General features: G+C 43.1%; 1 protein-coding gene across 12 annotated transcripts; it reads right to left on the reverse strand.

The window, feature by feature from the left end:
* Positions 1 to 331: 331 nt before the first annotated feature.
* LOC109873234 (BRCA1-A complex subunit RAP80) lies at positions 332 to 21,485 on the reverse strand. 12 transcript variants are annotated; one of them, XR_004206050.1, is made up of 26 exons: positions 21,355 to 21,485; positions 21,070 to 21,195; positions 20,609 to 20,687; positions 20,341 to 20,465; positions 19,909 to 20,196; positions 18,742 to 19,594; positions 18,428 to 18,555; positions 17,881 to 18,312; positions 17,417 to 17,662; positions 16,925 to 16,980; positions 16,619 to 16,782; positions 16,429 to 16,484; positions 13,723 to 14,044; positions 13,462 to 13,551; positions 13,134 to 13,257; positions 12,887 to 12,935; positions 12,720 to 12,768; positions 12,093 to 12,162; positions 10,888 to 11,049; positions 10,647 to 10,716; positions 8,131 to 8,286; positions 6,717 to 6,922; positions 3,221 to 3,325; positions 2,855 to 2,945; positions 2,596 to 2,676; positions 332 to 796 (listed from the first exon to the last, which is right to left on the reverse strand). XR_004206050.1 is itself a non-coding variant. In XM_031808609.1 (19 exons), exons 2-19 carry the CDS (start codon positions 21,172 to 21,174, stop codon positions 11,965 to 11,967), a joined length of 3,306 nt encoding a protein of 1,101 aa, XP_031664469.1. In that variant the 5' UTR covers positions 21,175 to 21,195; positions 21,355 to 21,485; the 3' UTR covers positions 11,807 to 11,964. The 12 variants fall into 12 exon arrangements, 6 of the variants coding, with proteins under 6 accessions (XP_031664469.1, XP_031664468.1, XP_020320436.1 ...); XR_004206048.1 differs by lacking the exons at positions 332 to 796; positions 2,596 to 2,676; positions 2,855 to 2,945; positions 3,221 to 3,325 and having other exon boundaries at positions 6,872 to 6,922; positions 12,887 to 12,971; positions 13,470 to 13,551; positions 13,702 to 14,044; XR_004206049.1 differs by lacking the exons at positions 332 to 796; positions 2,596 to 2,676; positions 2,855 to 2,945; positions 3,221 to 3,325 and having other exon boundaries at positions 6,872 to 6,922; positions 10,647 to 10,778; positions 12,887 to 12,971; positions 13,470 to 13,551; positions 13,702 to 14,044.
* Positions 21,486 to 21,538: the final 53 nt, after the last annotated feature.

The raw sequence follows: 21,538 nt of genomic DNA on the forward strand, positions 1-21,538 counted from the left end.
CTTCCAACAAGACAATGATCCAAAACATAAAGCAAAATCTACAATGGAATGGTTCAAAAATAAACATATCCAGGTGTTAGAATGGCCAAGTCAAAGTCCAGACCTGAATCCAATCGAGAATCTGTGGAAAGAACTGAAAACTGCTGTTCACAAATGCTCTCCATCCAACCTCACTGAGCTCGAGCTGTTTTGCAAGGAGGAATGGGGAAAAAATTCAGTCTCTCGATGTGCAAAACTGATAGACATACCCCAAGCGACTTACAGCTGTAATCGCAGCAAAAGGTGGCGCTACAAAATATTAATGAAGGGGGCTGAATAATTTTGCACGCCCAATTTTTCAGTTTTTGATTTGTTAAAAAAGTTTGAAATATCCAATAAATGTTGTTCCACTTCATGATTGTGTCCCACTTGTTGTTGATTCTTCACAAAAAAATACAGTTTTATATCTTTATGTTTGAAGCCTGAAATGTGGCAAAAGGTCGCAAAGTTCAAGGGGGCCGAATACTTTCGCAAGGCACTGTATGTATCGTACAACAAAAGCATTTGAGGGGGACATTTTTATGGTGCTGCATTTCAAGTGGTCTTTCCAGTATGCCTCCTCTGACCTAACATATTCATTTCCATCTTCCTCATCCTCCTCTGCTGTCTTCTAACAGTCGGGGCGATATGGCCAGCTTCTGTGCCACCGCCATTACCATGGCAGTGCCCTTTTCCACTGCCATCCTCCGAGACGAGGAAAGTGATGTCACACTTAGGGACCAGGATTCTTACGGTCTCCTGGAGCTGCTTACTGAAGCTGAAGGGAAGAGAAACAGGGGGATAACAATGTTGAGAGAGACAGGGAGATAGTCAAATCGAAGTATGGCTACCTGCACACCTGATACTGACATTGGTCCTCCTGACAGTGCAAAGGGGTGAATGAGAGATACAATCTCCATGGACAATTGGAAAATAACTATTCTATGAAATAATATTCCATCATGTGAAATTCCTGCATTTAGACAGAGTGGAAAGGCAGGGATAAGGTTGAGGGAGGGGTGTAAATTAACTTTAGGATAGTGGTTAGACCGACATATTACTGAGATTCAGTGACTTGTGAATACGCTGAGGAAACAAAGGCAGGAAATCCACATTGTTATTATGGCAGCACAAGAGGATATTCTCCATTCAATCAAGTGACAAGAATATAAAAAGCAGGATTTATCTGTAACTTTCCACTTAAACTGAAATAACCCTGTGGACCATTTCATAACATTTCTATCTGAGGTGAACATATTTTTACGATATATCGTATCGACATTATCACAATATATTTTGCGCTAGTTGTCTGTACCTGCACCAAAATTCCAGTATTTTTCCTTCATAACTAGTTCTTCAACCTTCTTTTTAATAAGGGAGCTCATTTGTTTTCAGCACTAACAATATTTCTATGACTGATCAAAACTCATTTTCTCATGTCCCTTTGCAGCAGACATATGGTGAGCAATGTTTAGAACGTTAAATTGCCAAAAAATCCCAGTAGGGAATTGCAATACATCATATCGGCACCTAAGTATTGTGATAATATCGTATCATGATGTCCCTGGCAATTCCCAGCCCTTCCATTTCTAGTCAATTTTATAATATATAGTTGTAAAGACAGTTGTGCTCATTTCTCTCAATCTTACCCAGTAGTACCTTCTGTATTATGTAGCACATTGATTTAAAATAAATAACTGCTATATTTAGGATCTGTGTAACTAGAGATGACACATAAGAGCATGGTGTGTCAGTCACTTACTCCTCTACCTCCAGAGATGAATCTGGTCTCAAAGCTGTCCTGGACAAAGTCACAAAACAACAAGAGTTAAGTACACAGATAAATTGACCAGGGTGAATGAGGTTCGGCCTGTATTCGGCAAATGAAAGTCAAGAGAGTCAAACATAGAAGTTATGTATTTTTTATGTACTTCAGCTATGTACTTTTGACTGCTCATTAATTTGGTGTAGAAACACATACGCATGCACGCCTGGGTTGAGTAAATCTCGATCCACCATCAGGTCAAACTCAGTTTGGATGTCCCATCGTCAACAACACGCCCCAACCCTTGTCGGTCACCTTTCGGTTACTGACCCAATGCTCCTCCCTGCCAGGCTACCTGCAAATATATACATCCTCCCCGCCCACTCTCTTCACGTTATTTATCTAATCCACGTAATATGCGTTTGTCCCCGTCCCTGGGGAGGCAGAGAATCTTACACAGAAATGAATGCAACATATTGCATGCACACACAAAAACGCAAACAAAACCCCTTTGCTATCATCTCCAGCAGAGGGAGCCATTGCATTGTGGAAGTGCTAGAAATGGCACTAAACTACATATGTTTCAAGATAAGACTCCATGGTTATCCTTGACATCCCTAACATTGTGGCAAGCAATTTGTAATAAAAATTTGTAATAAAATGATAATATGATAATATTATATATGGTTACTACAGTCACCCTCTCCTTCACTTGCTAGGCTAAATGGGGCATCTTATGCCTTTATTTGTGTTCTTTCCTCTAATGCTATATTTGCAGTAGTGTGGCTGCAGTACAGATAGGTACTACCTACCAATGATCATGTCAATCTCACAGCTCTGGTCCCTGTATCCACAACTCATCATGGTACCCACAGTGTCATTCACCATTGCAACTGTACCAATGTCATAGTTCAAGGGGGGGAGAAAGACAGAAAGAAATATACTGGTATAACAACTTATTTTATAGGCTCTACCAATGTAGTAATAACATTCCAAATGCATATCCCAACAAAATAATTGTTTATTAGAAAGTGGTGGTAGTTGGATGATAAAAGAGGCCTACAGACTCACCTCTCTGCTGTGGATGGCTTCTCTCAGTAGCCTGACCACGTCCACTCCTGAACAGTTAAAGAAAGCCTTTGGTCCAACGGATCAGGATACTCTGGAAGTCGAGGTCAGACAATGAGTGAGATTTGACCATCACTTACTATTAGCCCTTGACTTTTTCTGACAAAGTTGTCAAATAGACTGTCCAAACAAGTGTAAAGACAATTAAATGTTCAAATGTCATGACTCTGAATTAGTCCAATGTTGAGAAGTCACCTGGGCTTGGTATTTTCTACTAATATCAGTCCTGGCTACATGAATGGATCCTTTGTGGATTCATGTGTGTGTGCCTGCGCATGTGTTTGTGTGTGTTGGCTGACTGTGACGAACCTTGTCGATGTCTTTCTGCTCGAAGGAGAAGGTACAGCCCAGAGGTAGCGTCTGATCCTTCAGCTCCAGGAACTCAGCCAGGCAGGCCGCAATGTGGTAAAACCACTGGACAGGGAAAGACATCACAATGAGTCAACATTTTACAACGGTGTGCGAAAATCCAAGAGACTGGTCTGAAAGGGGATTCATACCTATGCCGGCTGGGGAATCGTATGCGTTTTCTCTAGAAACTGAGCATGGCTTTCAGCCATCAAAACCTGGCAAAGTCACAGCCCTCATGAGTCACCAAGATGTATTACCTTGAGTATGTCTATGTTCAATTATCTGACTTGTGTTTTCCTGATCAGTCACATGAGTAGTTTAAAAAGGACTTTGTGGCTGAAAGGCGGTTTTCCAGTCAATGTCCCATATTTGTAGTTTGACTTAAAATGAGCCATTGAAAGTCCATGCTTACAAAGTAAGACATTGTAACAACACAGGGATTTACAGGCACCGTTTCTACCTGGGATTAAAAAATAACCACCCCATGGGAGGGGTGGGATGAGCTGTAAAAACATGTACATCCCAAACATACAATGAAAGACTACTCTTGTGAACTCAGTACCACACACACACCTGCTCTCGCGGCCCCAGCATAATACCCTGGGGTATGGCGCAGATTTCCTGTCCACGTGAAGGGTGATGGAGTTGCCGCAGCACCCCTGATAAATTGACATACATTTGCCAAAGATATAGAATGACTGCTGTCTGTTCAGAAAGAAATGAAATCATTCAGAAGACTACACCAGGTGTAGGCCTATAATTTCGCCACAGAGGATCACCGGACGCCTTTCTAGGGAGTTTTTCCTAGCCGACGTGCTTCAACACCTGCATTGCTTGCTGTTTGGGGTTTTAGGCTGGGTTTCTGTACAGCACTTTGAGATATAAGCTGATGTACGAAGAGCTACATAAATAAATTTGATTTGATCAATAGCTTATAAAAAAAAAATAGCTAACTGTGGATTGTGTGTAGCCCAATCACAAGGCATAGCCTATAGTTTGGAACACTCAGCAAATCTGTCAGTGAACAAACAGCATGCAGCCAAAACAGACCTTTCGTAATATTTCAAATACAATCGCGGGAAACCACAGACAGGAAAGCAAATGGCTCCTGCTGAAAAGAGAAAACTAATCTGCCTATAGGCTACCAAATACAGTATGTTATTAACTTCCAAATAGGCCTACTGAGCAAACAGCATTGCTTTACAAACTAAAACAAGAGAGAAAGGCTTTTGACACAAGGGCCATCGCCAGTGAGTGAGCTGCGCTTCATTGGGTGATGCACAGCTCAACCTTGTTGAGGATGGCTCATTGTCAGGCTCAAAAAGTCTCAAATTTGCCAGGATGGCCACCAATTTTTAAACTCTTGTATTGGTCAGCCTGTTGCGTGCTTTGGTGAGCGGGTTCCCAGACAAGGACCAGTTGCGCTCTGAGGTGGCTGATGTTGGTGGGATTTGGAGGATGATGGAGGCAACAGGGTAAAGAGCCTCAGATCCACAAAGTCCATTCCACCAGATGGCTGATGAGATATGTTGGCATAACTGCCATATTGCATCTCCATCCCACAGCCCTTGCTTGGAAGTGTACATCGCCAGACTGCTAAGAAGCTTAGCATTCAGGCCAAGGTGGCGAGACACGGTAGTGATAACACCATAGGCCTTGTTGATCTCTGCACCAGACAGGATGCTCTTGCCAGCATACTTGGGGTCTAACATGGGCTTTAGGCAGAAGTCTTCACGCTTTTTGATGCATTTCAGAACTGCAGTTTCCTCTGCTTGGAGCAACAGTGAAGTTGGCAGGGCAGTACGGATTTCTTCTGTCATCTGCAAGCAGAGTCTGAACATCAGACAGGATGGCATTGTCTCCCTCAATCTGTACAATGGCTACTGCTATAGGTTTCAGGAGTTTCAGGCTGCTTACCACTCTCTCCCAAAATACATCATCCAGGAGGATCCTCTTGATGGGGCTGTCCATATTGGCAGTCTGTGATATGGTCATTTCTTTTAGAGACTCCTTCCCCTCCAGGAGACTGTCAAACATGACAACACCACCCCAACGGGTGTTGCTGTGCAGCTTCAATGTGGTGCTCTTATTCTTTTCACTTTGCTTGGTGAGGTAGATTGCTGCTAAAACTTGATGACCCTTCACATACCTAACCATTTCCTTGGCTCTCTTGTAGAGTGTATCCATTGTTTTCAGTTCCATGATGTCCTTGAGAAGCAGATTCAATGCATGAGCAGCACAGCCAATGGATGTGATGTGAGCAAGCAGCCTTAATGTTTGCAGCATTGTCTGTCACCAGTACAAATACCTTCTGTGGTCCAAGGTCATTGATGACTGCCTTCAGCTCATCTGCAATGTAGAGACCGGTGTGTCTGTTGTCCCTTGTGTCTGTGCTCTTGTAGAATACTGGTTGAGGGGTGGAGATGATGTAGTTCATTATTCCTTGCCCGCGAACATTCGACCACCCATCAGAGATGATTGTAATACAGTCTGCTTTCTCTGTGATTTACTTGACCTTCACTTGAACTCTGCATCCTGCAAATTAGTACCGTAATTTCTGGACTATTAAGTGCACCTGAATATAAACCGCACCCACTGAATAAAAAGAAATATATGTATTTTGTACATAAATAAGCCGCACATGTCTATAAGCTGCAGGTGCCTACCGGTACATTGAAACAAATTAACTTTACACAGCCTTTAAACGAAACACGGCTTGTAACAAAAATTTAAAAAATAGCAGTAAACAGTAGCCTACCAAGAAAGTCATTGGTCACCATCTTCCTCCTCCTGTGCACTGAAACCACTGAAGTAATCTCCTTCGGTGTCGGAGCTGAATAGCCTCAGATTTGCTTCATCCGATGTTGGATCGCTGCCTTCTTCAACACGCAGCAGTCCAGCCTTTCGAAACCCGTTGATGATAGTGGATTTTTTGACAATGCTCCACGCTGTCAGCAGCTCTATTTCCTTTTCCAGCAGCCAGATTGATCTCCTTCAACTTGAAAGCTGCATCATATGCATTTCTCCGTGTCTTTGCCATGATGAGGGTGACAAAATGACTACCGTAATCAGAATGATGGGAAGTTTGAGCGCGCTCAATTTACGTCACATTATGTGACGGTGCTCAGTTTTTTGGCGGCATGAATCTTGTGAAAGCGGGAAAAATCCATAAATTAGCCGCGTCAAAGCGTGGGAAAAAAGTAGCGGCTTATAGTCCGGAAATTACGGTAGATAAAGCATGTCTGGTTGGAGGAGTGTGTGCTGGGCGAAGAACATTCAGCAATCTCTTCCAATACACATTGCCTGTGAAAATCAGCGGTGAACCAGCTGCATACACAGCTCGAGCAAGACATTTATCAGTATTTCTCTGACTACATTCCTCCACTGTAAAAAAAAAAAAAAACTCTGATTCCAGAAGGACCATGAGCTGTTGCTATCGATTCATCATTTTCACCTCGAATAGATGTAGAGGGATTTTTGTCAGAGGTAGCTTGTTGTGAGCGCTAAGGGAACTTTATGCACTTGGCCAGATGATTGTGCATCTTTGTTGCATTCTTCACATATGATTTGGCACAGTATTTGCAAATGTACACAGCTTTTCCTTCTACATTAGCTGCAGTGAAATGTCTCCACACATCAGATAGTGCCTGTGGCATTTTCCTGTAAAGATTAGAAAAAAAAGAGTAAAAAAACTAAACAAATACAATTCCATGTTCAGATAAATAGTTAAGCAGTTAGATTAAACAACTTATTTTTAAGATAAATCTTTTAAAATGAAACATGTATGGAAACAGGTAAATTAAGACTTCACAGTTAGCAAGCTCAAGCAAGCTAAAACCCACATGGTAGCAAAAACTAACAGGCAGAAATTGTTAACAAGTTAGAAATTATTTAAACACATTTTGCTGCAGGCTACTATTTACTAGTTAACAAAACATATATTCACCCCACCTAGTACTGTAATCAAAACTTCCCAGAAAGCATTTAGTCCTAGGCTCAGACAGTTTAGTAGTATGGGCTCAATAGCATCCCATTAGTGTGCAATATCTTGAGAATCAGATGTACATGTGATGGAAGAATGCACTGTGCATGCAGAGGGTTTCAATTCCATTGAATTGGAGATATTTTGGTTAAACTATGCCTCAAGACCTAGAATTGGCTTTGTGTATCCCACAAAAAAGGTTCACTGTTATAAGCTAACTTTATTGATGAATTTAAGCAAAACTCCCAACATTCCCGGGCTTAACTTCCTATGGAAAAAGTTTCCCCACCCTTTGCAACCCTAGTCTCCACACACCTAGGCTATTGATGTATTCAAGACAGGGCCATTTTTATTGATCTCAGATTCTCAGTGTCAAAGTAGGCTGTCATTTCAATCATTTGTCAAAAAAAAATTCTAAACACATTTCATGCAATTATATAAGGCCTCTACTGCTCTATGCCAGTATGCAAAAGCGATAATAATGCATGCAATACTTTGTTATAAAGATTGATTTTTTTCCCCCTTCATGCGTTCCTGTACCTCAGATCCTCCCCAGGTCACCCCTCCCAGGTTCGCTTTTTGTTTAGGTACCTCCCAATTTACAAATTAAGCACTGAGTAAATTGGTTAATAGACCAATGATAAAGACAGTTCCAAACCTCTCTGCCAATAACAGCTAGTTTTCAGTTTTCCCCTTTCCACTCAGACCACTCCCAGAAAGTCCTAGCAAAATTCTAGCTTGAGAAATAGTTTTGCTAAATAGCTATTTTTGCCCATTTTAATGGAATTCTATTACAGTAAGGTACTTAATTGTTAAGCAGACAATATTTGATATTGATATAAAACCGGTTGCATTGGGCCTTAAGGAATACAGTACAGTACTGTACCTGTGCCATCAAGTGTAGACCTCACAAAAGTGGGCAGCATCTTGACTGCCGCTCGGCGGTTTGTGTGTTTGTCCCACCTTATGATCAGGTCCTTCCTGAGGCGAGACGACACCTCCCGCAGCTTCTCCACAGAGCGACAGAAAGGCTGCAGACACTCTACCAATGAGAAGGTTTGTTATTTCCATTTCAGGACAAGGTTACCATTGTCCATGTCATCTGGTATAACACCTGTATGCCATCTATAACACTATTACAGATAATGGCATAGTCAAAGATGACCAGTGGGATTATGACATGTTATTCAGAGTAACACAACAGTCAGAATAGACAAAAATAAGTATTTCTCCACAAGGTGACGATGCCCATGCATATGTAATTCTCCGTCAGAAATATTCCATCTCCAGTGAAAGTCATGTATAATTTTAAGTTAACTTGACTGGATGAATCCCTAGATCCTACTTTTATGTTCTCTTCGAATATGATACTGTAATCTTAAATCAATGTTGTAAAGCAGATCTGCTCATGACAACACTGATATCTTTTCAGGAGGCACCCAGCCCTATACCTAACACTATATTTACATCTTAATTCATCCAGGTCATATATCATTCATCCAGGTCTCCCTTGCTAAATATATTTTATCTCAATGAAACCTGGATAAATAAAGGTTAGATTGCTATAATTTTTTTTATGTCCTTGACTTGAAACATGGACTAATTGATGACTTTATTAGGGAGTGTAAACTGACCTACACGTCAGAAAACAGGCAAAAAAGTTCCACAGGAAAGGAACTGGTATTGTTTGGGTTGAACACAGTCAGCCATAAAAAAATATTATAGACCTCTGAAGATGAAGAAAACAAATCTTTGTTTGGGGCCTGCATGGCAGAGTAGTGGCCTTCGACAAGTTTCAACATTCATCCCTGCTGGGTTTCTTTACTGTCACTGGTTCCTTCTAGTTTTTTTTTAATTTAAACTTTATTTAACTAGGCAAGTCCGTTAAGAACAAATTCTTATTTTCAATGACGGCCTAGGAACAGTGGGTTAACTGCCTGTTCAGGGGCAGAACGACAGATTTGTACCTTGTCAGCTCTGGGATTTGAACTTGCAACCTTTCGGTTACTAGTCCAACACTCTAACCACTAGGCTACCCTGCCTACCCCTTCTAGGGTTGGGATAGTATAGTATCGTGGAAAGGAAACAAAACGCAAAGCAGATTTAACTTCTTTAGGAAAACAGCCCGAATGTTGGAAACAAACATCATTATGTTGTCATCTGGCATCACATTTATTTATTTTATTTTCCAATAAATAAACCTGAGGGCGGCAGGTAGCCTAGTGGTTAGAGCGTTGGACTAGGAACCGAAAGGTTGTAAGATTGAGTTCCCGAGCTGACAAGGTAAAAATCTGTTGTTCTGCCCCTGAATAAGGCAGTTTTCAATTAACCCACTGGCACAGCCTCTGCATCTGAGCTCATGGCTGCTCATGGTTTAGCGAGGAACGTGGATGGATTCTCTGTTTCTTCTTCTGCGACACTCTCCACTTTCACACTAACTTCAGTACTTTTCCTAAGGTCTCTCTCATAGTTCAAATTTGCAGGTGTTAAAATATTAGTGTGGAGGTAAGTGTTGTGAGTGTTATTCTAGTGGAGTTAACACCAGTGGGATAAATCAAGTGTGAATCAACACTGTGTGGTGTTGTTACTTAAATGAGTCAAGTTCATTTCTGTTAACTCTGAACTCTGAGTGAAAAATATGTACTAGGGAGGGGCCTCAACACATTTCCCAGCATGCTTTGTTGCAGATTGATTTTTAGAATAGTACTACACAGACATACATAGCAAATCTAAACTAATCAAAAAATATATAAAAAATATACAAATCCAATATGTATTTATATGTGGTTAGATTTACTGAATCCATTACAGAGATGGTTGTTCCAGTTTAGATGGTTTAGGTATTCTTTATTAGCTAGTACTTTATCATAGCAGTCATTCTGAATGATGGTTCTGGGTGATAAAAATAGTTGAATATCCTCCCTCTAGCTGGATTCCAATAGGAATGACAAATCACTTCACAAGCCAGCATATTGTGACTTGCAGATTTTATATGGCCCATGAGCCAGGATCATCAAACCACAACATTGGGGAAAACTAGGACTTACAAATATATACTATATCTACATAAATAGTTAACTTTTAATTTATAAACTCACTCATTTAGTGCTGACTGCAAAACCATGTCTCTGTTACTAACAAAACACAGTCATGGGTGGGTATCACTAACATTCACTTGAAATGCATGCTGGGAAATATGCAAATAATGCTCTGCACCTACAATGCTAAAACAACACTCCAAGAATGACTGTAAAACTACTAAGTGTTATTTTAAGTCAGAATTTGACCCAACACTCTTAAGGTGTTAGTTTGTCAACACATTGAAAAGTGTTAGTTTTACACTCTTTCGGTGGGTCACATACACACACTAAGAAAGTGTTTTACCACTGAGTTAACACTCACCTTTCCAGACGTATCAACCTCCTCATGGATGGTGTAAACATCTTTCATGCTGCTGATCCTCCACTCCTAACTTCAAATAGAGGACACGTAGGTTAGTCCCTCCCAGGTCTGGTGCCAGGAAGTCACCAGTCTCTGTTGAAGCCAACCAGAGTAGTTTCCACTTTCCTTGAGTATACAAAATTCAGTCCACATAAAAGACGTTTCACTGGACCACATCGAGACCATGTCTCTTTTAACATACCTGCTCCATTAGGTGTGGTCCTCACAAAGGTGGGAAGCATCTTAAGAGGAGCCTTTTGGTGTCTTTGCCCAGTAATTTATTCAGGTCTTTCTGCAGGTGAGATGACACCTCCCCTAGGTCCTCGTCCTACTCAGAGACGGAAAGGCTGGGAGACACTTTCCCCTGCAGAGGAAGGATGAAACGCAGCGATAAGGTCACACAGTGGGTGTACCATGTGGAAGGTATCTGCGGATATGCATATGCTGACGGGGTCTGAGGAATCCTGGCTAAGTTTGGCCCTCTTGCTGCTCATCTGGGAGGATATAGAATCACTGGAATGGTACACATATGGCAAAGAGCTTAGATGCTAATAGCAGTGTTAACTGTACTTCTATAGCACATTCCATGGATTGAATCACTTAACTTGATATGCTTGTAGTGTTGGCAGAAGAAAGTACACATTTTCAGCATACTTTGGAAGGAAATACTTCATGCAACATCAGGTGTAAATAGCCCTACCATATACTTGACATACCATAAAACAAAAACTAAATTAACTCGACAGAATGTACCTAAATTCACTACAAAATAAATGTAATTAGTGTTTACCTGCAATTGACAATCAGTCCTCTTGCAATCATTGTTTACACTGGTAGCACTGTATTTATATTACAATCATACAGCCACAGTGGCACTGATGAAGGCTGCTGTAACCTGATAGTTCTCCCCCTTCCAAAATACAACCCAATAATGTACAATGAGGACGGTTTGGTTCTCTGTGACTGTTTGGTATGCAGGCATACTTTTGGTTGGTCTGCAAAAGTGAATTGACTCTTACATAGTTTTCTGTATGTATTACTGCCAAGAAACAGTTTAGAACTACATGTATACCTCATGACAGCTACATCAACAGAGTAACAATCCAAACAAACATGTCTCCAACGAAAGTAGATAAAATAAATCAGTATAATTTAATACCATATTAATAACACACATTTTTGTCATTCAATTCAGTGTAACAAACACTACAAATGAAAGATCTACAGGGGTATAAAAAAGTGGTTGACAGTAATTTACATTTTTTTGTAAACTATTGCTTTAATCTCTTTTTGGCTGGGCCTGGAGGAGGAAGAGGAGGTAGAGGAAGAGCATTGGCGTTAGAAGTCGATAAGGCAGTCTGTGGCTTCTGAGACAGGGGTGAAGGATTGGATGGGCGAGGTGCTCACTCTGAAACCTGGGGCGCTGAAGTCTCCTCTTCCCCCAGATTCTGCTGTGTCCAGATCATCAATCAGGCCACTGGAATAAAAGTAACACAGTTATACAGAGCAGGGTCATGTTCATTGAGGTAGACCGTAGGAAAACATTATGCAACAGATAGTGAAAATTTGCATTTCTTATTGGACAAGTGCAGGTGTTACATGCACACTGTTATACAGAGAAGTAATGGGCTTAAGAGGTAGATTGATGACATATAGTTACTGGAGTGCTGTGGAATCAAGTGTAGACCAGCACTAAACGCTGCAGTCTGCTTACTACCATCTCATATTGACCCAAAAAATGTTATTTTTATGAACTATTAAACCAGCAGAAAATGGCAAATTAACAACTACTTAAATAGGGGTATACTAACAGCCTTAGTCCACTATGGACAACTGTGAAGTCTTATAAGCATGTAATAGACATGCTATGATGCTTCAGAGAACTAACTATCAGGCTATATCCTTGACAGACAAATAGGGTCCGCTTTTCAGACTCCCCTCCCTATCCTATGTCACCGGGGGTGGGTACTACAGTAACAGTCAAATGGAGTTTCCCCAAAAAGATCCATCGCTATTTCCGGTTGTTTTGCTTACCTTTGTTGGTTATTGATGGTAGTATCACATGGTTTGGCCTCAGCAGTCCCTAGAAAGAGACCAAAGGGTGAAAACATAGGCTCTCTTTTTCTCCCATTCAAACATGGTGGAAAGAGGCTTTAGGAAAGTGTAAAACAAGCCATTGACAGAAAGTGAGAGGACAGTACCTGAATATATATGCTCTGTCTGGTCCAGAGCACTCAGAAAGTCTCCACTCTGGAAGATCGTCACACAGACAGAAGACCAGAAGAGCTATAGTCATTTAGCAGTCACTCTTATCCAGAGTAACTTGAAGTCAGTGCATTCAACCAAGTTTAGTAAGAAAAACAACCACATATCACAGTCACTGCAAGTAGACCCTTCTTTGAAGAAAAAGCAAGTACTAGTGTGTGTAGTACTGCCAACCAGGAGTACCTGTCCGTCTCTGGGTGCAGCCTTGGAGAACTCTTTGTTCTTGATGCAGTCCTCTACATGCTTCTCATGGTACTTGAGAGGAAATAGTTGCTGACACAGGAAGCACTTCTCTCCCTGTACCACCCTGCCGTGGAGACAACACACGTAGAAAAGGTATGAACATCAGTTGCTTGTCTTCCATTAATTCATATTTGTTAACATGTATAGGCATTATAGGAAGGGGGAGTAAGGGAAATTTACTTTCAACACCTTAGGATGAGACACACAACAAAATCCCTAAGTAACCCGAGTAAGACATGCTGCTAGACCAAGGTAAATGCTGTCATACCTACTTACTTGCCAGAGCCAGAAGAGCTGGGCTGCTCCTCTCCAATGTTCTCACCCCTTCTGGTCCTCTTCCTACGAGCCTTGACTGAAACTACATATCAACATGACTGTTTTACTGTATGTACATCAGTCCTGAAGTACTATAAAATACTATTTGTGGGTACTGTAAAATTTGGCGACATTGACAAGTTAATCATTTTCATCATGCTGGTCTGCTGTGCCTACTCAGAATCAGACGTACTGTCCTGCAAAAGGAAATCACCCTGCGAGTGGCTCTCCTCTGCCATTTCCTCCTCCATGATACCGGTGGTACCGTCACAGTAGGCAGCGTGCATCTCAATCTCCGTCAGGGGGAAGAGACGCATGCACATGGGACAGTCCATGTTGGGGCTCCGAGGGAAGGCAGGCTCTGGGATATCCTCCTCCATCCGAACATCCTCTCCTACAGCAGGGATCCCCACAGGGCTACTCCTCCGCCCCTCCTCCTCTCCAACCACCAACATCCCCTCTTCACGCTGTTCCAGAGGACGGGGTGATGAAAGAAAGGTCTGGATCTGAGGCAGGGACTGGCTCTCTGGCTGGGGCTACAGGTTGCCAAATCAAATCATAGACATCAACAATCCTCGTCCGAAAACTTCTGATAAATCCCACAATGCCCCCCCCAAAAAAAACCTGCACTTGTCTTTTCCTGCTAGCACTGACTTTGCTGATAACTTCTTTGAGGGAAAATGTTTTTCCTACAACTGTTGTCTCACCTAACTATCTTAAGATGACTGCACGAATTGTAAATCGCTCTGGATAAGAACGTCTGCTAAATCAGGGGTTCCCAAACTTTGTCACTCAGGCCCTCCTTCCTGCATTGGGGAACCTCCCACGCCCCATATTTCCATGAGTCCAAGCACTGTTCATGACACAAACGGTTCATACCCATTTTGTTGGCGGAGAGGACATTTTGTAAGTTTAAAGCTTATTTCTTGCAATTCTATACATTTTTATACATCATCTAATGTACACTGCTCAAAAAAATAAAGGGAACACTTAAACAACACAATGTAACTCCAAGTCAATCACACTTCTGTGAAATCAAACTGTCCACTTAGGAAGCAATAAATACATTTCACATGCTCTTGTGCAAATGGAATAGACAACAGGTGGAAATGATAGGCAATTAGCAAGACACCCCCAATAAAGGAGTGGTTCTGCAGGTGGTGACCACAGACCACTTCTCAGTTCCTATGCTTCCTGGCTGATGTTTTGGTCACTTTGAATGCTGGTGGTGCTTTCACTCTAGTGGTAGCATGAGACGGAGTCTACAACCCACACAAGTGGCTCAGGTAGTGCAGCTCATTCAGGATGTCACATCAATGCGAGCTGTGGCAAGAAGGTTTGCGGTGTCTGTCAGCGTAGTGTCCAGAGCATGGAGGCGCTACCAGGAGATAGGCCAGTACATCAGGAGACGTGGAGGGCAACACCCCAGCAGCAGGACCGCTACCTCCGCCTTTGTGTAAGGAAGAGCACTGCCAGAGCCCTGCAAAATGACCTCCAGCAGGCCACAAATGTGCATGTGTCTGCTCAAACGGTCAGAAACAGACTCCATGAGGGTGGTATGAGGGCCCGACATCCACAGGTGGGGGTTGTGCTTACAGCCCAACACTGTGCAGGCCGTTTGGCATTTGCCAGAGAACACCAAGATTGGCAAATTCGCCACTGGCGCCCTGTGCTCTTCACCGATGAAAGCAGGTTCACACTGAGCACATGTGACAGAGTCTGGAGACGCCGTGGAGAACGTTCTGCTGCCTGCAACATCCTCCAGCATGACCGGTTTGGCGGTGGGTCAGTCATGGTGTGGCATTTCTTTGGGGGGCCGCACAGCCCTCCATGTGCTCGACAGAGGTAGCCTGACTGCCATTAGGTACCGAGGTGAGATCCTCAGACCCCTTGTGAGACCATATGCTGGTGCGGTTGGCCCTGGGTTCCTCCTAATGCAAGGCAATGCTAGACCTCATGTGGCTGGAGTGTGTCAGCAGTTCCTGCAAGAGGAAGGCATTGATGCTATGGACTGGCCCGTCCGTTCCCCAGACCTGAATCCAATTGAGCACATCTGGGACATCATGTCTCGCTCCATCCACCAACGCCACCTTGCACCACAGACTGTCCAGGAGTTGGCGGATGCTTTAGTCCAGGTCTGGGAGGAGATCCCTCAGGAGACCATCCGCCACCTCATCAGGAGCATGCCCAGGCGTTGTAGGGAGGTCATACAGGCACGTGGAGGCCACACACACTACTGAGCCTCATTTTGATTTGTTTTAAGGACATTACATCAAAGTTGGTTTTCCACTTTAATTTTGAGTGTGACTCCAAATCCAGACCTCCATGGGTTGATACATTTGATTTCCATTGATAATTTTTGTGTGATTTTGTTGTCAGCACATTCAACTATGTAAAGAAAAAAGTATTTAATAAGAATATTTCATTCATTCAGATCTAGGATGTGTTATTTTAGTGTTCCCTTTATTTTTTTGAGCAGTGTATATTCATGTCATATTTGAGTGACTTAAACATCACAACAAAATGTATAGGGTAACAATCTAGCTAAAAAACGCTTCCTGACATGGGTTAGTTGATGTGGACATTTGACAAGTTATAAACAGCCCACTAAGGTATGCAATGACAAGAGGAATACTGATGATGCACTCCCCAATTTCAAAATAGTACATTCGATTCTACTATTACAACTTTCAAGAGTAAGTTGAAAGCCAGACAGTTCTCTTTTTGGAGGGGGGTGGCCCCGGGGCAAGCACCACAGTTTGGAAACCACGGTGCTAAATGGCTAAGATGTAAAACCATAGCCTCACAATTCTATGCACACACCCATTATTTCTAGGTGTTGGGTAAAAGGAGAATCATTCAGAACCGTAGTCAAAATGCCCTATGTATGAGTGTCTTTGGTAGTGCTGACGTGACTAACCTGTGCAGGGCTGGTGACCATGAGGTCTTGAGTGCTGTCGTCACTGAGTTGGGTCTCTGTCATCAGAAACAACAAGAAGTAGCGGCATGACAATTACAGCTACATATGAAGCTCAAACGTTCATTATTCAAATCTAAATAGAACCATATATACCTACTGGTTTATGGAATAATTACATTATTTCTTATACCTGGAACTTGTAAGCCTCTGACATCCACTTCTTCCTCCTCCCTCTTCTCTCCACCCTCTTTATCATCCATCTTTTCTTCCTTCTCGTCTTCCTCCCTCTCCTCCAGTAAGTCAGGTGGTTGTTTTTCTGCTAGTCTTTCCTCTTTTCTTCTAAGGCCAAGTCTCCTGATAAAATGAGAAATCAACTCTCTAAATTCTTTATACATAGTTTTTTAAATTCTTATGCACTATTAATACACTTGTATCATTGAGATGAAAGACAACCTAGGTCCATACTGTATGATTTAGCAGTTTACGCCTCCCATACCGTTGAAGTAGAATTAGCTGACTGGTATCTGCATGAAAAACAGGGGAGGGAGATTTCTATGGGAAGACAAAACAAAGACAAATTTGCTGGGGGAAAAACATCAAGTGGATCGACATTTCTACATAATAAAATGTGTCTATCCCAAAAAGACACACTTAAACCCGTATTATAATAACACATTGGGATTGTACATTGTTGATAGTGCCATCAAGTGGTTAGATAGTGTAACAAGGAACTTTAAGTAAGTACTGTAGCACCATCAGAGCCTTTGATATGATTGACACTTCTAAAGAAAAATAATAATATTAATACAGCCTACGAAAATACATAAATGCATTGCTCCAAGCTGCCTATAATAGGCATTTCTAATTATTAAGCAATACTCACTTCCTCTTGTTCAGGAGAGGACACAAACCGATCCTGACAGTCCTTCCACTCCTGCCTTCCTCTCTTCCCTCCCCCTTCCACCCCCCACCATGACAGCTGTCTCACCCTCTTCTCTCCCTCATCTTCATCATCATCTTCTACCACCTCCACTAGCTCTTCCTGACGTTTTCCCCCTCTCTCCTCTTCTTCCATGAGTCGTGGGGCCCTGCGTCTCTCGAGGCGTCCCCTCCTGGAGAAGGGTTTCTCTGGGGGCCCAGGGAGGACTGGCTCCCCCCAGCCTGCCTTCCTCAGCAGACCCCTCTGGGCCTCCTTCAGGCTCTTCTCATACACCTCCAGCTGGGACAGGATCACCTGTAAGGAAAATCATATAATTTCTATTAGACACTTACAGTTAGAAGTCATGACATCTAACATCTTATCAATGAAATATTACAAAATAATGGAACTTTTCTAACACAATAGCACACAGTATTCATACCCCTCACTTTTTGTGTTCCCAGAAGTCAGTTACCCACATTGACTCATAATCCAGTGTGAGAGAAAAACTACATCAGACCAAGAAGGATCACCTGTGTGTAGGCGTCTGGGTTCTGCCCCAGTGGACAGAAAGGCACACCCCAATAGTAGCGCACCACTCCCCCATAACCCTGGCCGTCTGTGGGGGGAGAGAGGCGGCTGGAGGAGGCCAGGGGCTGGTGGGAAGAGGTGCTTCCGCCTTTGGCCTCATCCTGGCTCCTACCTGCAGCCTGTCTGAGAAGAGAGGGACAGGGGGCTCCATACATGCCCTTTAAGGTGAACTTCTTCCGGATGCACTTGGACTGGCTCTCCCCCTCCTCGCACGCGGCGCCTTCGAAGTTGTGAGTGCGTTTCTTGGGGACGAGGCAGGGGCTGTGTTTGTGTTGGGGGGAACGGTGGTCGTGGGTGTTTGGGGAGAGACCCTGGTTGCTTGGCTGAGGGAGGTCATTCTCCTGTGGGAAGACTGGGCTGGGCGAGTGAGCTGACTGCAAGAGAGAGAGAGAGAAAGATATTTAGTGTATTGTGGAAACTAGGTTTCGGGTGAGGCCAAAAGCTATATAACAGTACTGGTGATAGACAATAGTAGTTCCCTGGTTTCACCTTTTCAGGACCATTTTCCTCTTCGTCATCATCTGACCAGCGTAGCGCCATATTACTGGTTAACTCCTGCATTGGCTGAGTCTCCAAAGCCAATGTAAGTTCCTCTGAATTAAGGTCTTCTTCTGCAGCTAAAAGGGAACAATCATGTCAATACATACATTGAATCTGAACATAAAAAGCCAAAAGGGCAGGCAGAGAGGCCATTTGAACCTGCCATAAAGGTATTTCTTGTTCTTATTCATACTCAATGTATGATCGTAACATTGCTTTGTATGTATGACAGTGTTTAAAACAATAGGGGGAAAAAAACATACCCAACTTTGCAGGCATGCTAATCCTGTTTACAGTTCTCTGCGAGGATTCACCCTCGCGTTCCTCTTGGTCAACAACTTTGTCTGAAACTCCAGCAGTCTTCCTTATAGGCACAAATCTCTTGTTCAGGGACAGGGTTGTTCTGGGGCATGGTGGAAGGCACTCGGAGGCATCCCTGCTCTTCACAGCATCATCTCTGTCTCCATCCTCATAGTCTCCTGTTGCAGAGACACTTTCAACACAGCTCTGTGGACCCTGGTCCCTTATCTGATCAGTTCTGGGAAAGACTGGACTTCCAGAGAAGGTCTCTTTCTCTTCTGGTCCTCTTTCAGTCTTAGAGAACATGGTGCTTTTAGGAGAAGTTGGACTCCCTTGTTCCTCTGCCTTTCCTCTATCAGTCTTGAAAAAGACCAGGCTTTTAGGAATGGTGGGACTGGCCTCTTTTTCTTCCTCTCCTGAATCACAATTAGAGAACATGGCACGTTTAGGAAAGGAGGGACTACTTTGGCCTGGTTCCACACCTCTCTCTGTTTTGGAAAACACAGGGGTATTGGAGAATGTGGGGCTCTTGGGCTGATAAGATTGAGATTTCTGGGACTTTGTGGGAAGCGTTAAGCTGGGATGACCCTTTAGTAGGAACCCAGAGGCCTGACAGTCTACTAGGAGGTCCTGGCTAAGCTTCTCCAGGCACAGGACAGGTTTGTTGGCTTGGGGAGCCGTAGTGGAAGGGAAACCAGGGGACTTGATCCTGAGTTGGGACTGGGAGTCACTCTTTGTGGAGTTGTTGTAGTCCTGAGATTCAATTGCCTTGGCTGAGCGGTCTCCGAAAAGGTTCCTCTGAGAAGACCCCTCTTCCTTAAAATGGCATAGAAGATGTTATCATAAAAACATTGTAAGAACTGATCTGGCATGCATTCTTAGCCTGTGATGAGTGTAAGATGATGCCAACAGTTGTTGTTAAAAACACATTTAGATCTAAGTAAGTTGTTGGTTCTTCTACCCTGCTGTCACCAAACTTAACACATACATTAGTTAAGTCTTAAGGTATGAGCGTAGTTAGTTAGATCTGGGCCCATTGAAGCCCCTGAAGAAATGCAGAACAGCAGCCAGGGTTGAACAGGCAATGACAGATGAATAATGGCGTAGGTCTGTGTGTGTTCACCACTGACCTGTGAGGATGGGAGAGGCACTGAGGTGGAAGCTTGGCTGAGGGGGGAGGACTGGGATGGGCTTCCCTCCTTCTTCCCCTTCCTCCTCCTGTCTGAGGGAGCCACCTCTACATGAACACCTCCACCGCAGGCTCCCTCCCTGTCAGCCACACCATGGTTAGGGTAGGAGAGTTTACACCTGGGGGGCTGTATGCTGCTCTCTCCCTCTGGAGGAGAATTTTGACATTGTTGTGTAGGGCCCCCTGACCCGAGCGAAGATTCTGAGTGGGGATGAGTAGGGCTGTCTGCCTGAAGGGATACAGCAACACTCATGTATCACAGGAATAGATAGAATGCAATACAAATGGTTGGATTGATCTGAAACAATGGCGAGGACTGCTAGAGTAAATCTCCAGGCGACATTTGATTTCTGTCAGTAATATCTACACTTACATAGAGGCTTTCAGCGATGGCCTTCCTCACGGCCTCTTCCTCCTGTCGTTGCCGGAGAGCAGCGCTGCTGGCCTCCTGTTTACTCAGTCTCATGGCCAGGTCCAGCATCTCCTCCTCTGTCATCTCTGAGAAGAGAAGGGACAGTTTCAGTACAGTAGGTTAAAGTTCCATCTTGTAGTGCTTCAATAGTTGCATTCTGTTGATGTGATACATGAAAATTATGAGTCTAATTAGCTACAAATAAGGAGACATATGTTGGTCAAAATACCGTTTGTTCGTGTTCTACTCTCCTTCTCCCGTTTGCGCTCCCCTCTTGATGATGATGATGTCGGTCTGAAGTCTTCATCCTGGGTTAAGAAGAGAGATGAGTTGTTAATGACATGAAGAATATAAAGACTGCAAGCTATGCTTGATAAGTGTCGGCCAAGCAGTATCTCTGTTTCAGACCATTTGTATTTGGCTCTCTAAGCTAGGCATCCAGGTTTGTATAATATTATTATTCACGCCTGGATGCCTAGCTTAGAGATCCAAATACAAATAGCTTGAAGGCCGACAGTTATGAAGTATACCATACAGTATTTGTATTCTAGCTAAGATTTAATGAAAGGTCCATTTACACCGAAATATAGCTATCTCGGTAGTTCTGCGTCCAGTGTGGGAAGATAGTTTGCTAGCAATTTAGTGTGCTACCAGCTAGCTAAATACAGTAACGTTAGTTCAGCTGGTTACCTCGTCTCTGTCTGAGATGACGACATTGCCCTCTTCCTGAGCTCGTCGTCGTTTCCTGGGACAATCATCGGTGCCTCTGTTCTCCTGCTTTTTCCGAGGAGGCATGTTGTTCGGTTGACTTTGGTGCTGAAATCGAGACAGATTTGTTAGTTAGCTAGCTACTGTAAGCTATCTTATGTTACGACAGTTGAGATCTGCTGCACACCCATCTTCCTGAGAATCATGAAAAAATGAAAGTAGAACGGTTACTTATGCATAACGATTTCTGAGATTGAAGTTACAAACCCTTCAGTCCAATATTAACACTCGCATTCAGTTTTAGGTAGCTATAATTTCTACTTTTAGCAACACATTTGACAAAATTCGTTTCAAGAAGCCATTTTCTTAAACCACGTGACTCAAAGCAGGGCGAACTTTTTGATAGAGGGGTGAAATGTGATGTGCTCTCTTTGGAATGCACATTTCAAAC

Source organism: Oncorhynchus kisutch, linkage group LG28, assembly GCF_002021735.2.
Source record: "Oncorhynchus kisutch isolate 150728-3 linkage group LG28, Okis_V2, whole genome shotgun sequence".
Classification (NCBI taxonomy): Eukaryota; Metazoa; Chordata; class Actinopteri; order Salmoniformes; family Salmonidae; genus Oncorhynchus; species Oncorhynchus kisutch.